Below are 17,291 nucleotides of genomic sequence, written 5' to 3' on the forward strand. Positions count from 1 at the left end.
GTTAAAACAGTGACCAAGAGCTAATCCCTGGATTATAGATTTGGGACCAATCAAGAGAGCTTTGAAAACACATCCATGCAAAGAGTGTCTTGGGTCACGTCCTTGTACTCAGAGCCTGAGGCAGGGCTTCTTACGCAAGTGATGAACTGAGGGAAGCTCTCTGGTGGTATCTGGGAGGGAGGAAGGGAAGCAGGATAAGTCAGAAAAGACCTAACCCCAGGATGTGGTCTCAAAGTCTGGCCTCGACCTGACCCCATGGGGAGCCCTGGAGCAACAAGGACAGCAGAGAATTGCACCACCTGGAGACAAGAAGGCTGGCCTGTTCCATCCCACTCAGTCTGTCACTGGCTGTGGACTGCCACCTTGGTGGGAAAGTATCATCTCCCAGTTGAAGCAGCTCTCATTGGTCAAGGGTAATTCTCCAAAGAAGGGGCAATTATAAGCTATTAGCAGCCAACATTCACAGCATCTGGGAGCTGGGAGCACCTGGACGGGGCACTAATAACATCAACTTCAAACCTTTAAGGTGACTTGAGCGGAGACTTGAAGGGCAGGAAGGAGATGGCCAGGTGGCTTTCTGGGGCTCCTCCCAGCAACCCACTCCAGTATTCTTGCCTAGAGAATCCCAGGGATGGGGGAGCCTGGTGGGCTGCCCTCTATGGGGTCGCACAGGGTCAGGCATGACTGAAGCGACTTAGCAGTAGCAGCAGCAGCAGCCTGAGATGCAGCAAGCAGGCAACAGCCCAGACTTTCTGAATGTTCTGGATGGTTATGGGTGCACAGGAGCTGAACTCAATGTGGTAGGCCCCACAGGCCACCCCAAAGTCATAGGGAAGGCCAACAAATGCCACTTATGTGGAGGCTGAATCAAGGTGCTCAAGGCACACACACTTCAGAAACCACTGCCAGCTCGGCAGACCCTAGGAGTGGAATTAATCACAGACATGCTCCTGGAGAGGCAGTTCTATGCCTGAGTCTGAAGAACTGGAGAGACCCACTGTGGAGAAAAGAGGAAGGCCATCTTCCAGCCCAGGCCATCTGTATGAAAGACCAGAGGCAGGGATGGGCCTGCTGCTTGTGGAGTAGCTGCTGGGAGGTATTAAGTGATCCTTTGTGAAGCCTGACCTCCAGGACCCCTGGAAGACCAGGGGAAGTTTTTTCCCTTTTTTTTTTTTTTTTTTTCTTGAAAAACAATTCTCTGATTTTTTTTCTTTTTTTTTAATTTTTATTTTTACTTTATTTTGCTTTACAATACTGTATTGGTTTTGCCATACATTGATATGAACCAGCCTCAGGTGTACATGAGTTCCCAATCCTGAACCCCCCTCCCACCTCCCACCCCATATCATATCTCTGGATCAATCCCCGTTACATGATGTCATGAGAAGACCAAGCACTTTAGAGCTAGATTGACTCAGGTTCAAATCCTGACCCTTCCACTTGTCCTCTGGAGGTAATTAGAATCTTTGCAAAGTAGGATGCTAATGCCATGAGAATTAAATGAGAAGTGCTGCATACAGGGCCCAGCACGCAGCCTAGTAGGTACTAAACACTCAGAAAGCAAGCATGAGCTCCCATGTCCTTCTTTGTCACTTTAGAGGCTACCTACATCTACCCAAACAGCACTTACTCACTCACTTTACAACCCCTGCTCTGGATTAGGCACTTGTGTTAGAGGCTGGGATGAAAAGAATCCTACAGCTGCCATCAAGAAACGTAGAGTCTAGGAGAATAGACAGAGCAGTAACTAATTTTATTCCTTAAAATGCAGGCGTGCATAAAGGGGCACCTAACTCAGGTTTGGTCAGGGAGGACACCTGATCTGGGCTGGAGGGATGGGTGGGAGGAGGCAGAAATCACCTTGGGAGAAGTTTGAATCATGCAAGAATGCAGAAGGAATCCAGCCCCTGTGGGAAGACATGCTTGTGGCTTTGTGCGGCCAATTTGGGAAGGAGGTAAGATAAATTCAGCATGGGAGTCTAAAAAGACTTGAATGAAACACAAGAAATTTTGGGTTTATTCCTCAGAGCCATAGGAAGCCGCTAACGGTTTTCAGAAGGGAAAGGAGAGAAACTTTTTTCTTTTTTACAATAAGTCTCCAGCAGCTGTGTGCAGAGTAGAGGAGACAAGGGACCACTGGGGGCTGTCACAGCCAAGTGAATACAATGAGATGCCAGAGTAAGCAAAGGCTTCAGGAATGAGGTAAAGGGAGGGACCCCCCTAGAGAGAAAAAATGAATGTACCAGACATGGTGACATAAAGGGTAGAAAAGAGGGAATCATTCAGTAAACTCAGCAAGTGTTGGGTACCTACTGTGTGTTCAGTGTACTCATGAGGTCTTCTGGGCAATGGGAATGCATTGCCAAGAAAACAGACACTAGTCCTGCCCCCACAGACTCCTACTGCAGGGAGAAAGATGGTGGACAAAATGAAGAATAACTCAAATAATACAAGATAAGGTGATAAGGGCCACAGACATAGTTGAGGGAGATGAGGAGTATGGGGTGGGGGACACTGCCATTTTTTATTGAAGTTGATTTACAATATCATGTTATTTTTAGGTGTACAGCAAAGATTTTTGTCAGATAATTTTCCTTTATAGGTTATTACGATATACTAAATATAGTCCATTGTGCTATACAGTAACTTGCTTATCTATTTTATGTATGCTGCTGCTGCTGCTGCTAAGTCGCTTCAGTCGTGTCCGACTCTGTGCGACCCCATAGACAGCAGCCCACCAGGCTCCCCCGTCCCTGGAATTCTCTAGGCAAGAATATTGGAGTGGGTTGCCATTTCCTTCTCCAATGCATGAAAGTGAAAAGTCAAAGTGAAGTTACTCAGTCGTGTCCGACTCTTCGCGACCCCATGGACTGCAGCCCACCAGGCTCCTCCTCCATCCATGGGATTTTCCAGGCAAGAGTACTGGAATGGGGTGCCATTCCCTTCTCCAATTTTATGTATAGTAGTTTTTTATTTTTAATCTCACACTCCTAATTTGTCCCTCTCTCCTTCTCCCCTTTGGTAACTATAAGTTTGCTTCTCTATGTCTGTGAATCTGTTTCTGTTTTATACATAGATTCATTCATATCATTTTTTAGATTCCACATGAAAGTCAGGCAATGGCATCCCACTCCAGTATTCTCACCAGGAGGATCCCATGGACGGAGGAGCCTGGTGGGCTGCGGTCCATGAGGACGCTAGGAGTCAGACACGACTGAGCGACTTCACTTTCACTTCTCGCTTTCATGTATTGGAGAAGGAAATGGCAACCTACTCCAGTGTTCTCGCCTGGAGAATCCCAGGGACGGGGGAGCCTGGTGGGCTGCCGTCTATGGGGTCACACAGAGTCGGACATGACTGAAGTGACTTAGCAGCAGCAGCCTGGAACTTCACTTAGTATGATAATCTCCAGGTCCATCCATGTTGCTGCAAGTGGCAGTATTTCATTCTTTTTATGGCTGAATAATATTCCACTGTTTGCACATGCCACGTTTTCTTCAACCAGTCATCTGTCGATGGACCCTTGGGTTGTTTCCAGGCACACTGCAATTTTAAATGGGAGGTCAGACAGACCTCACTGCAAAGATGAAGACAGGAGCCATGTGAATTTCTGGGGGACAGCAAATTCAAAGGCCCAAGGTGGGAATATGTCTTCCAAGAAGCAAAAGGAAGGCAGTGAGGCTGGAAGAGGGAGTAGGAGAGAGTGTCAAGGGGATTAGGGGACTGCATGTTGAGCTAGGTAGTCATAGATTTTTATGTGCGGGAGAATGGAAACCCTTAGAGGGTTTTGAGCCTAAGGAGTGACAAATCTGTTTATATTTTTAAGGGATTGTTCCAGCTGCCAGGTTGAGGGTAGATTTCAGGCTGCAAGAGTACAAACAAGAGACAGTGGGGAGGCTGCTGACTTATTCAAGGAGCGAGATGATGGTGTCTCAGACAGGGTAGGAGGGCACAGGGTGGAAGGTAGTGGTTGAGTTTCAACTTCATCTCCTTCCGTTCTGCCCTCAATCACTCGATTTTATCCACACTAGCCTTGTCATTGCTCTGCAGATATACCAGGGCCACCTCAGTGCCTTTGCGTTTGCTGTTTCCTCTATCTGGAATGCTTTCCCTGAGCTGTCTACATGGCTTATTCATCTCTTACTCAAATGTCACATCCTTAGTAGGCCTTCTCTGGCCACTTTATCCAAAATTTATACTGCTACCCCCAGCCACATGCACACACACACACATAAACACACACTAGCTATCTTTGCTGCTTTTTCTAATTAGCATGTCTTATTATATGACATGCTTGTATTTTCCTTGTTTATCGTATTTATTACTGGTCTTGCCTTATGAAATGTAAGCTTTGTGAGGGCCAGATAAGTGTGAGATGCAAGTAGGCATCCAGTAGAGATGTCTGGGGAGAAGGCAATGGCACCCCACTCCAGTACTCTTGCCTGGAAAATCCCATGGATGGAGGAGCCTGGAAGGCTGCAGTCCATGGAGTCGCTGGGGGTCAGACACGACTGAGCAACTTCACTTTCACTTTTCACTTTCATGCATTGGAGAAGGAAATGGCAACCCACGCCGGTGTTCTTGCCTGGAGAATCCCAGGGACGGGGGAGCCTGGTGGTCTATGGGGATGCACAGAGTCAGACACAACTGAAGCAACTTAGCAGCAGCAGCAGCAGAGATGTCTGAGAGGTAATTGGATTGATGAGTCTAGAATTTGGGAGAATAGACTGAGCTGGAGATAGAACTGTGGGAGTTGGCCAAAAGTCAGTGAACCTGGTTGAAACTGTGATGAGAATGCAAAAAGAAGAGATTACAAGACTCTTCTTGCAAGGGCACTGCTGCACAAAGCAGTGGGGACATGAAAAAAAGGGGGCAAAGGCAATTGATATGGAATAGAAAATCCAAGAGAACAGTGCCCTAGAAGCCCCAGGTGAGATGAGAAGTGTCCAGGATGGATGAGAGCAATATCTGCAGGTAGGGGTCCAGGGTGGAGTAGGGCAGTAGGGCAAAGCAGTGGAGTGAAAAGCAGGTGGTGGAGAGGAGACAGCCTGTGTGGATAGAAAGGGTGGGGAGAATTAAGTAACAGCCAGAGAATCAGCAAAGAGTGTGCAGCTGTGATAGAGGCAAGCTCACAAGTGACTGTTGGGTCAAGAGCTCCACAACACAAGTAGGGATGTGAACCTTGGGTGGGAAGAGAGACTCCTTTCTTAACAAGAAGGAAGAGAGGTGAAGAAGGTTTGAGTGAGTGTCCAACTTCTTTGTCTTGTTCTCTTGTTATTTTCAAAGTTTAAAGTTTTTATTTTGTATTAGGATATATCCAATTAACAATGTTGTAGTAGTTTCAGATGAAGAGTGAAGGGACTCAGCCGTACCTATACATGTATTTCTTTGTCTTATTTTCTCTGCAAAACAGGAAGTAAGATCAGCTGCTCTGGAGAAGGTGTAGCAGCAGAAGACTGCTTGGCCTGTGGAGAGGGTTAAAAACTCAAAGGTGGAGGAATCATGGGAGACTGGGTTGAGGATGGGCAGCAAGATTGCTGGAAGCCAGGACACAGAGCTGAGGTCGGAGACCCTAAGCATGTTCAGAGAGGGGGTGAATCTCTCCAGAGTTAGGATCTGGCTGAATAAATACAACCCAGTTCAGAAGGACGTGGGCATGCAAGGACTGAGGAAAGAACAGCCGGACTGCAAGAGAACAGAAGTCTCAGTTAAGCAGAGATAATAGGAGAAATCCAAGGGGCTGGCAGGTCAAAGTACAGATAACAAAGAGGGAGAGAGAGGGTAGAAAGCTGCAGTCAGCAGTGGAATATAAGTTGAAGTGAAGAAATGAAATGCTCAGCCTTATGTCTTAAAAGGATCTCCCCAGGTGCTGTGTGAAGAACAGGGTACTATGGGGGTCACAGGGACAGGAGCAGGGAGCCCACTTGGAGGGCATTGTAAGTATATGATGATAGTGCCAGGGTAATAACAGGGGATGGTGCACAGTGGGGGATTCAGGACCAACAGGAGTTGGGGATGGATGGGATTCACAGTGTGATAGAAAGAGAGGGGTCAGAATGTGTGGAGCACCTGTGATGTGCCAAGCATGGTGTTGGGAGCTCACCATTTAAGAATCAAATAGATGGGAAGCCCGTAGTTACCTGTAGTGCTCTTGGCACTTAGAAGTGAATAGATATGCTAGGGGAGGAGGGATTACAACTAACTCTGCTGGGTTGGGAGAGGGTGGTGTAAGGAAGGCTTCCAGGAGGAGATGCCACTGGAGCCAGCACTACCAGGTGGAGGAAAGAGGAAGTACATTCCAGGATGACTCTGTGCAAAAGTGCAGAGATAAGACTAGGGAGCTCACTGTGGCCAGAGGGCAGCAAGAAGTCAGTGTGGCTATTTAGCTGATGTGCAGGAAGGTGGAAGAGAAATAGGAATCACAAGAGAAAGAACAAGGGAGTTGTGCTGGGTGCCTGGATGGCAGGATGCTGAGGGAGGGAGTCCCATGAGCACCTGTTTCCAGTGACAGTTGCCAAGATGAGTTAGCACAGCTGGGTTATATGCATGCAAGAAACACTGTGGACAGTGTGGGGAGTGGGAGAGGGAATCAGCTCAGGGCAGAGAAGGGGGCTGCCAGGTACGGAGAGACAGAGGCCTTGTGTTAGAACCCCTGTGGACCCACTGAGGCTTTCCTGTCACTGGGCTTCCAGGACTGGCAAAGGCTTGTGCTGGGCAGCTGGAGATGAGTGAGAAGGCAAGAGAGGCAAAATAAATGGTCAGCCTAAGAGGCCATAACTCAGAGTGGCTGGAGGAGGAGAAAGTTGGGAGTGGCTGAGAAGGGGCTTGTCGACTGATGCCCCCACACCCAGGCAGAACTGTAGGGATAATGCAAGTGAGCACCCCTGGGAGTCTCAGGACAGTTACCTACCTTGTCCATGGCAAAGGGGAGGGAAGTGTCCACACGCCCCCCTGTCCCCTGACCCAGGAATCCTTGAAAGAGGCTGTGGGCAGATGAGAGAAGGTTGGGGCAGGCAGGCAGCAAAGAGTAAGGCAGGGTGCAAGAAGGCATATGGGGTGGACGGCTGCACTCTGTGCAGAGGTAGGTGTGAAGCTCAGTACTGCCATGTGAAGGGAGCAGAGTGAAATCTCTGGGGAGCTCCTGCCTGTGGAAGCTGGAGCCCAAGACATAGATGTCTGTATTTTACATGCAAGATGTCTGTGCACAAATGAAACAAATTGACAGCAAATGAAACAAAATTGTGGAGGCTGCCATCAGTGCCCCACCCTGCCCCCCGTATATGGGTCACTTTCTACCCCAGCAGCTGCCTCCATCTCTTTGCCCTCGACTTTCTCTGACCAGCAAAATCCTCATTGTCCACCCACACAGAAGACAGGACTATGGAAAATTAACACCCTGAGGGAGCAGCCCAAACACTGACTGATGGGAATGGGAGTATAGATACCTCACCTCCCTCACCCCACTGGTGCGACAACTACAGTCCCCCAGAGCTCCCAGTGAGATTGCACCCTGGTGGCCCATAGCAGTGACTAACTGGTTAACTCTCCTTTCATTGGCTTCCTTCTCTTCCCTCTTTTTATCACATGTCACTACTGGTGTTTCATTCACCTTTCAAGTAAACAAGTTGTATTTGAATCCTTGTCTCAGGTCTGCTTCTGGGAGGACCAAAGTAAGACAGAAACCTCAGCAAGACACAGTAGGAAAAACGTGGGGCTGAAAGGCTGAGCTTGAACCCCAGCTCCTTTGTGTGTAAGGAATTCCGAGCTGGCAGCAAGCTTCCACATAGGTTGGTTAAGCATAAATTAGAATTCTAATTCTTAAAAACAAGGCCCAGGCCACACTACAGATATGCCATGTTCCCCACAAAATTCAAATCAAAACCACATTGATAACAAAGCCCCTTGGCTGGTTTTTGGCTTACTGCTGAAAGCATAGTCCCCTGATTTGTCATCCTGGGCTAAATATAAAAGAATTCTAGCCTGAGTCAGAAAGTTATTTTCAGCACTCGGTCTTACTTTGCAGCCATTGAAGGATGCTGTTCAGAAGGCTGTCTTTCTGGAGGCTGAGGTCAACCCTGGTGGCCCCTGGATTCCAGGGACAACTGCCCGATACTTCTCCCAAGGGAAATTATCTCCTAAACACATTCTGACTGATGCCCCAGCCTCCCCCAAACCCACCAAATCTCAGCTTCTGTTTCTGGCCACTATCCAGAGCTGAGAACGGAGTGCCTTCAGGACTGAGGTCTCCTCTCTCAAAAAGCCACAAAGATATGGAAGGGGGAGGTGAATAGACTCCAGTATTTAGTACAAACCTGCTAAGTCTTACACCCTGAAATTTATGATTCATCAAAAAATCCCTTTCAGAGAAACATTGCTATGTATATTTCACAGAAAAGGAAAGTGAAACTTAGATGGCCAAATAACTTGCTGAAGGCTGCATGACCAGAGTTTGAAAATCCTGTGCCATGCAGTACTACCTGACATTCCTCTTTCTCCGCCTCTTAGCACCAGGAATCCCACCAAGTGGGAGGTGGGTGATATACAAGAGCCCACAGGTCAAAGAGGGACCCATGGTGCCTCTGCTCCCTCAGTACAGGCCCTTGCTCTTATTTCTTTGAGGACAAGAAAACAAAGCGTGTTTCATGATTTGTCAAGGACCACTACCCTTGCTCTGCTCACCCTGGCAGACACTTGAGGCTTTTGCCTGGGATGGGACACTCTTGCCACCTATCCTTGACCCCTGCTGCTATTGCTGTGGAGGATGATGAGGGTGACAAAGTGGCCTGTGCTTCCTGAATGATGTCTTTGCACTTTGTTAGTTGCCCTTGGAGGTATGACTCCTTAAGGTCCATGGTGGGGAAAGCAGGGGAGAGGTTTGTGGGGAAGAGGGTCTTTCTGGCACAACTCAGACTTCCAGTGCCCCCACTCCCTCCTGTCAGGCACTCTGCTCCCTTTTAAAGCCATCCCAGAAGTCTTCCCTGACCACTTCCCACTTCCACTGGGAGAGCTCCATTATCCTGCATTCTGGCAGCCCATGGGCATTGCATTTGTTCAGTCGCTAAGTCGTTTCTGACTCTTGGCAACCCCATGGACTGCAGCACACCAGATGTTTGCTCAAATTTGTCCCCTGAGTGGCTGATGCTATCTAATCATCTCATCCTCTGCCACCTCCTTTTCCTTTTGCCTACAATCTTTCCCAGCATCAGGTCTTCCCCAATGATGTTCTTCACATCAGGTGGCCAAAGCATTGGAGCTTCAGTTTCAGCATCAGTCCTTCCAATGAATATTCAGGACTGATTTCCTTTAGGATGGCCTGCTTTGATCTCTTTGCAGTCCAATGGGACTCTCAAGAGTCTTCTCCAACACCACAGTTGGAAAGCTTCTTTCGAAGCTTCTTCAGCGCTCAGCCTTCTTTATGGTCCAACTCTCACATCCATACGTGACTACTGAAAAATATCATAGCTTTGACTATACTGACCTTTGTCAACAAAAGTGATGTCTCTGCTTCTTAATGTGCTGTCTAGGTTTGTCATAGCTTTCCTTCCAAGGAGTGTCTTTTAATTTCATGGCTTCAGTCACTGTCCACAGTGATTTGGGCATTGTGTTTATTGAGGCTTAGTTCTAGGTTCTATCTTTTGCCTGTTCAAAAATATCCATATCTCCTAACTATCCACAAAATAAAAGCGTGACTTTCCAGCATTTAAGGCCCTTCACCATCTGTCCCAAATGAAGTTTTCTGAGCATATCCTATTGGACATTCCCCTGCCCAAACTTGTTATCCTCTTGCCTACCTCTCCATTCCACTCCTGATAACCTCTACCCCTCCTCATCTTGCCTGGCTCCTGTCTATCCTGAGACTTTGGAAGCCCCCCACCCCAATATACTGGGCACCACCATCATCCCATCTTCTTTCTCATGATATTTGATCCGCTTTGCTACTGAGAGAGCAGGACCTCAGGTATTTGAGGAGAGTCCAGGACAGTGCCTGGCATGGAGCAAGCCTTGGTCAACATTTGATTCAGGAGTCTTTACCCTTCTTATAAAGCTAGGGACTACTTGGGCATCTGACAAAGTGTATGGAGCCTTTATCAGAATTACTCTTTCAAATGCATAAAATAAAATACAAAGGATTACAGATGGAATCAGCTTCATTGATTTTTAATTGAAATTTGTGATTTAGTATTAAATGTACTTCCACATGAAGGCTTTAAATAACAGGATCCACTGGTGTGTTCTAGTGACCATTTCCAAATAGGGAGAAGCATAGACAATATTTCAAAACATCTCCGCCAACTGCTAATATTATGTAGAAAACTGACAATATTGCACCGTTTTGTAGCTGCAGTTTGGAGCTACAACACAGTGATTTCAATATCATTTTGTCTAATTCTATTCAGGTTTGTTGCTTACACTTGCAGGAAATGCTTGATTTCAGGTAAATGTGAGTAGAACTGAAGATGGTTGTTTTTCTTCATCAAAGTTCATGGACACTCTTGAATTATATCAGGAACTCATTGAGGAGAGATATCTTGATAGCCCCTAGCTGATGAATGGTCAGAGCCCAGGAAAGGTGCTGTGGGAGGGGGAGTAGTGTGGAGAGGGGCTGCCTGTAGAGAGGGGCTGCACCAGGGGCAGCCGGGGGCTCCCTGGGGCTCCCTCTTCCTGAGCATCTAACCAGCCTGGGTCTCTGCTTCCCACAGGCTCCCTGTTTCCACAGCTGAAGCCCTCAGAGGGCGTCTTCAAGGTTATCTTCTGGCTGGGCTACTTCAACAGTTGTGTGAATCCACTCATCTACCCCTGCTCCAGCAAGGAGTTCAAGCGTGCCTTCTTCCGCCTCCTGCGCTGCCAGTGCCATCATAGTCGCCAGCGCCGCCGCCCACTCTGGAGTATCTACAGTCGCAACTGGCAAGCTTCAAACGGCAGCCCACACCCAGACTGCACTCCTGGCCCAGGTGCCATACCCACCAGGGCCCCACAGGCCTTCACTGTGCCCTCAACCCCTGGCTCCCTGGGCGCACCCAAAGCACAGGCTCCAGCTGTCCCCTGTCGAAAGATGCCCTGCACCTTCCGTGAGTGGAGGCTTCTCCGGCCATTCCAGAGACCTGCTGCCCAGCTGCATGCCAAAGTCTCCAGCCCGTCGCAAAAGATCCACACCAGAGAGGCCACGTGCGCCCTGCACTCAGAGGTGGAAGTGGTGTTCTTAGGTATCCCCCACGATGCAGCTGAGGGTACTACCTGCCAGGCTTATAAACTGGAGGACTACAGCCATCTCCAAGAGACTGATATTTAAGGACCTTGAGTTAGGCCAAGGAGTATGCTGGGGTGGCGGGAAGGGTATGGAGAAGGAGACTGTCTTTGTTCAAGAGGCTGGTAAGAATCAGAGACCCAGAAACTAATCAGCATCAGTTTTGGCAACTGCTCTCCAGCATCTGTGAGGAACTGAGATGGGTTGAGGGTTTTGAAAGTTATGGGCTCCCCATCCTGGACACAGACGCCCCCAGCTCCTCCTTTCAAGAGAGGGGCTACAGGCTCCTTGAGGCCATTTGCTTCCAATCCCTGCTTGAGAAACACTGCCCCGTCTATGCTGTGAATCCTGGGTAGGTGGCCCCAAGTATAGCCAGGCAGCCCTGTCCCTCCTCTTGGGGAGGAAAGGACACAGAGGCCTTGCCTGGCTGTTCCCAATGCCTCCCCTCCAGGAAAGGTCGCTGGGGCCAAGGATTCTCAATGGACACAATTTCTCCTTAGTGCAGACTGGAGAAATCCAGTGAGCGTGCCATTGCCACCGGCATACTTTGGTGGCAGAATAAAGGACTGTCCTAGAAGCCTATTGTATAACCTGCAGGCCACTCTGCCCTACAGAGGCTCTGCCTTACCCCTCATTTTGTCTTCCAAAGGGCCTTGCTGTTTACACTCTGTATATAGCTCCTTATGCCTGTGCCCATCACTTCTTGCTGGGATCTAGAACCATCAAATGGGGAGAGCTTTGTCATTTTTAGACATATTTATTGGTCAGGGTACTTCTATTTTCTCCAAACTGTGCAAACTGTTCCTCTTTAGCTTACAACCCATAAAGAACTCCTTTTTGTACTAAAGGCCCACAACAGGATAAATTGAGTTATCCTGTGATCTGTGTTCACTTTTTAGTCTCAGCCTAACTGTCTCTTTAACTGATGGCTACTCTCCTTTGGGACTGATGACCGATCAGCATGACCAAAAGATTGGGAATTTTGTTGGCTCTTAAAACTCACATAATTAGTCTTTGAAAGCAAACAAAGTTTAATTTTTTCAGTCTCACCAGATGCATCTGTGATGCTCTCAGGGCCTCAGTCTGGAAGGTGGCCATCAGTAAAATGGGTGAAACATTACTTTACATGAAAAAATATACAACCCCAAGTAGACGTGTGTACATGGTGAGTGAGAAAACACCTACCTGGAACTGTGCTTATTAGCGCTGATGGTTCAACAAACCATCCAAAATTTGTTATATTCCCAAAAGGGTATAGGTAGTTCAGTCTTCAGCTAGATAATACCAACCACACATATCCAACCAGCAAAGGAATGATGATGGTAGCCCAGTGGACCTTTGGAAGGAGAACTGCTAGATAACACCCTGGGGTGTCTGGAGTGGAGGTGTTCTGAAACAGGAAGAACCAACTGCTGGGGCCAACATGGACCAGTATTTTCAACCAGAAGCTTCCTGTAGTAGGGAGATAGTCTGTTGAAAAGGTCACCACAAATTCAAACTCCTCATCCCAATATTACAAGGTAAAAAGACAGCCAATATCATCTGGGCTCAGGAGCAGAAATTTCGCCCTGTGGATCTAGCAAGTACTGGACTTTCAGGCCTGGCATCCCCCAAGGCACAGGAGGAGCAGTTAAAGGCAGATACTGGGAGCATGTTGCATACATCAAAGAGGGCCCCATCTTGCAGCACATTGGCTGCCCTAACACTGGGAACACTGGCACAGCCCCCAGAATCTTCTCACAGAGGTGGGGCCATCTGTCAAAGCAAGAAGGCAGACCCTTATGTCAATGTATTGAACACTGGGCTTCCGAGCAGGAGAGTTCAACAGCAGGGGAGGGTCTCTTAGAGGGTTCCCACATGCCAAGGCAGTTGAGCCCACAGGAGGTCCATAGTGGGGACAAGGGATAAATGTGGAGAGATAGCTTTCATCAGAAGGATTTAAGTGGTGGGGGAGGGGGGCAGGGGTTGCTCCCTGTCCTGGATGACAGTGGATGTAGAGACAGGTGGGGTCAGCAGCTTGCCCAGTACTTTCTGTAGGCTTGATGACCAATCAACAAAACATGTCTGACCTTTAAGCCTCAGCTTCAGTCTCCTGCACATGGGGCCCTCAGCACAAAGCTGGCAGCCTCTTATGCCCTCCATACCAGGGAACAAGCCTTCAGGAGAGGGGGGTGGGGCTACAGAGTCCCTAGAGAGGCTGTACCACAGCAAGGGCATCCAGTGACCCAGTTCTAAACATCAATAAAGCACTGAGTTGCTGACTTTGTTCTCAGGACATGGCAAAGAGTCCTGGAATAGCCAAGAGGAATGGAGGGAGTAGTAACAGCCTTTCTAAAGGAAGGAGCCTCTTGCAAGTGGTTTTGGGACATCTGGAAGAAGTGCATTCACTGCACCACTTTCTGGGTCTTCAGGTGCCCCAGCCCAGTCCACAACTGAGGGAGTAGAGAAGACTCTCTCAGTGCCCATGAAAATGGGACTAAGTGTTCCTTTACACAATCCTCAAGAGATGGAGTGAAGCCTGAAGGAGTCATGAGTCAGAAGGATGCTCCTGTGAGATTTGACAGAGACAGAAGCAAGCCTCCAAGGGCACTGATATTTGCCCAATTCCACCACCCACCCCACCCCCGCCCCCTGCCAATTCCTTAGAAAGCTGCATTCCCGCTTCCAAGGTCCCAGCTCCAGTCCATCCTCCCTTTCCAGCTGGGCTCTAGCCACCCATCTTGCTTTCTTCCCACAGTCTCCAGGACCTCTGTCCCAGCATCGCCCAGGCCTGCTTTTGCAATTCACCTGGGGCCTTTCATTTCCCCAGTCTCCTCCCTGTCTGTCTCTGCCACAGTCCACACTGGTGGCCACTCCCTGTTTCCTGAAATATTCCTCCCCCTGCCTGATCCACACCCCTGGGATCTTCTGGTCCCCTGATCACATTCTCTCCACTCTCTCTCTCTGCCTCCTGTGCAGGTGCCTCTATGGTCTTCAGTGTCCCCAAGGTTCTTTTCTTATCTCAACTTGCCACCCAATCTCAGCCACTCCAAATCATCATAATGACCACTTGTACATAAATGGGTCCCAAATATCTGTCTCTAGCTCCAAATGTGTGTGATCACCCTCCCCTGGATGACCTCAGACACCTCAAATACAAGCCCTCCAGCCTCCTCCAAAGTCATGTCCTCTACTTCTTGCAGGCATGACAAACCCACTGATGCTGAAGCTTCAGGCTCTCAGAGGCTCTGGGCCTGCCTGCCCTTTCTGCTTGCCATTATCTTCCCAAGACCTCCTTCCAAGACCCCTGGCTCAGAATTAAGCCCTGAGTGGCCCTCAGCCTCTCTGGTAGTTCACATCAAGGTCATCCAGGCTTAGAGTTCACCAATAGAATCCATATCTTCATCCACTATGAGGAAGTGGGCTGTCTGACCCCAGGCTACTCAAGACTAGGTGTGAGCATTCATTAAATCCTGGATCGATGGAGTTGCCCCATTACCCTTTCCTGCCACACTGCTCCAGTGCCCACCTGATGGCTGGCCAACATCACTGTCTTTGTAAGACCCTCCCTACAGCCAGTTCTACCAGTCCTCAAGGAGCTAGAGCCTGCATCCTTCTCCAGCCAGAGAGCCAGCTACACCCTGTTCTTCTGAAGAAAGAAGTCTCCCGCTCCGCATGCCCTGCTGCCCAGGCCCCGCCTGAAGCCCCACTCTGCAAGCCGCTCACACCAGCAGCAGCACTACAAGCCAGGCCCTTAGTCCCTCTGGTTCCAGGCGCTGACAGGTCCTGGGGAAAGTTTTTGGACCTCAGTGACTTGTCAGAACTCAACTCCTCTGTGCCCTCCTGACCCCGTTTCTATTCCCATCCTGTCATACCCCCAGGGGGTTACATGTTCACTGTCCACTTGGAAAAGAATTTCCTTTTTTTTCTTCTTCTTGCAGCTCCAATGAAGCACAAAACCAGATGCTTATAAAGGCTAAACCCGTCCCATAGCCTCTCAGCTCAGAATAGCTCTCTAGAGAGCCCAGTGGATCCAGGTGGTGCTGGGGATGGTAACTTTGGGAAGAGGGGCTGCACTCAGCTCTCCTGAAGGTCTAGGCTGTCACTTCTTCCCTTCCCCATCCAACACTTTGAGGGAGCAGGGAAACAAAGAAACTGTTGAACAAGACCCTGGCCTACATTCTCAAATTGCTCTTGTCTAGAGAAAAATGAAGCAGGAATTGCAGGGTGAACTTGGAACCAAGAAGAAATATAGGAACTGGGACCACAACAGGCTGAGCTTTTAGAGCCAGGAGCTAGAAGGAAGGACACATTGGAAGAGGACTTCACCCACGACATTTGTGGATATTCCTTCCAGGAGTTTGACATTCATGTGACTCCATCATACTGTTCGCATCCACCTTCTTCTGTCCTGCCAGAAACCATAGGACTCTCAGCTTCCATTCCAGAGACAAGCCACAAAGGCTATGGTTCACTGGCCAGCCTATGGATCGACTAATTAGAAGTCAGGTCTGAACATCTGGGCAGGCAGATAGGCATGAGATGAAGAACATAGTACAAAACACAGCTGCCTGGGTACCAGTGTCTGTGAGTAGAGTAATTCTCCTGGATGGGGGAGGGGTGAAGCAGATAACGAAAGACATAAGCGCCCTGGATATGTTGAAAATGTAGCTGCAAGTAATAAGGAAGCTGCTTAAACACTGGTTATTGTTTTTCTCACTTCACAACAGATGAACTAGGTCATTTCTGGTATTGTCAGTCACATACCCAAGCCCTTTCTATCTTTGCTTCACAATCTTTGCTGTGTTGGTTTTTATCCTCCTTGTCACTTCACCATGATCAATGGTACCATAGTTCACACTCATATTCAAGGCAGAAAAAAAAGAGAAGGGTCTGGGCTATGGCATCTGCCTCTTTTTATCAACATAGTAAAAGTTTTCCCCAAACCACCCTTCCCCAGCTTACCTCCAGAAGCGGATGTCATGACCACCCTGCAAGGGAGACGGGTAACATAAAAAACAAGCCAGAGTGATAGGTCTGCAAAGTGGGCCAAATTTAGCCTACCACCTGAGTCTGTATAAAGACTATGAACTAAGAATGGGTTTTACATTTTTAAATGGCTGAGGGTGAAAAAGGTCAAGAGATTATTTCGTGAGAAGTGTATTATATGAAAGTCACCCCTTGGCCCACAAAGCCTAAATTTAAAAAAAAAAAAAAATTGTCAAAAAGTTTGTTGATCCTGCTTTAGGGCAACGTGAATCATTGCCTCCCATGGAAACCACTGCTACTCTGAAGAAAATCACAATTCTGGCAGCAGGAGGAAGCAATGGATATCATGCAGGCAGCGCTCAGTGTCTGTCTCATAGGCCAGTCACCACAATACAAGCCTTTGCCAGCGATCTAATCTGCAATAGCATAAGCTAAGAGCGCCCCCTCTCATCAGGAAGCTAACCAAGGGGGTTTTTTAGGAAGCCCTCTACCTCAAGGAAATGGCAACCCACTCCAGTGTTCTTGCCTGGAGAATCCCAGGGACAGGGGAGCCTGCTGGGCTGCTGTCTCTGGGGTCACACAGAGACGGACACGACTGAAGCGAGTTAGCAGCAGCTACTTCAAGGAGAGTTTCCCAAACTGACCAAAGGTGTGGAATTTTGAAAAAGTAAAAGGGGACACAATGAAATATCTGTCTGGCTATGCCTCAAAAGGCTCAATCAGTTATTATTTGCTCAATGAAATTACCCTCAGCCAAGGGGCTGGTACTTGGTATTACAGGTGTAGAAAGTGAGTCTGGTCAGTGTCCCACAGTTACCAGTCTCATAGAAGCTACACAGATGGCCTACCTCACTAGGACATAAAGTTCATAAGCCCAAAGCCAATGTGCTCATTTTTAATGGAAACTATAACTTGACTACCACACAAGCCAGTGTTCTCATGATGATAAATGAACTTAATGGGAAGCCAAACTGTGGTCTGAAAGATGCTTAGTGAGTTCAGAGGCAGAGCCAGGAAGTTAAAGGGAAAACTCACTCATTTAGTACACTGGTATGGGGACTTGTTCCCCGGACAAGGT

General features: G+C 48.4%; 1 protein-coding gene across 1 annotated transcript in view; it reads left to right on the forward strand.

Moving 5' to 3' along the window:
• ADRA1D (adrenoceptor alpha 1D) overlaps positions 1-16,765 on the forward strand; it is a 29,286-nt gene extending 12,521 nt beyond the window's left edge. The window contains exon 2 of the mRNA XM_005688233.3: positions 10,701-16,765. Within this exon, the coding sequence (XP_005688290.3) occupies positions 10,701-11,290 (590 nt within the window). The 3' untranslated portion in view covers positions 11,291-16,765. The remainder of the gene's footprint in view (positions 1-10,700) is intronic.

This window comes from Capra hircus, chromosome 13, assembly GCF_001704415.2.
Source record: "Capra hircus breed San Clemente chromosome 13, ASM170441v1, whole genome shotgun sequence".
NCBI lineage: Eukaryota > Metazoa > Chordata > Mammalia > Artiodactyla > Bovidae > Capra > Capra hircus.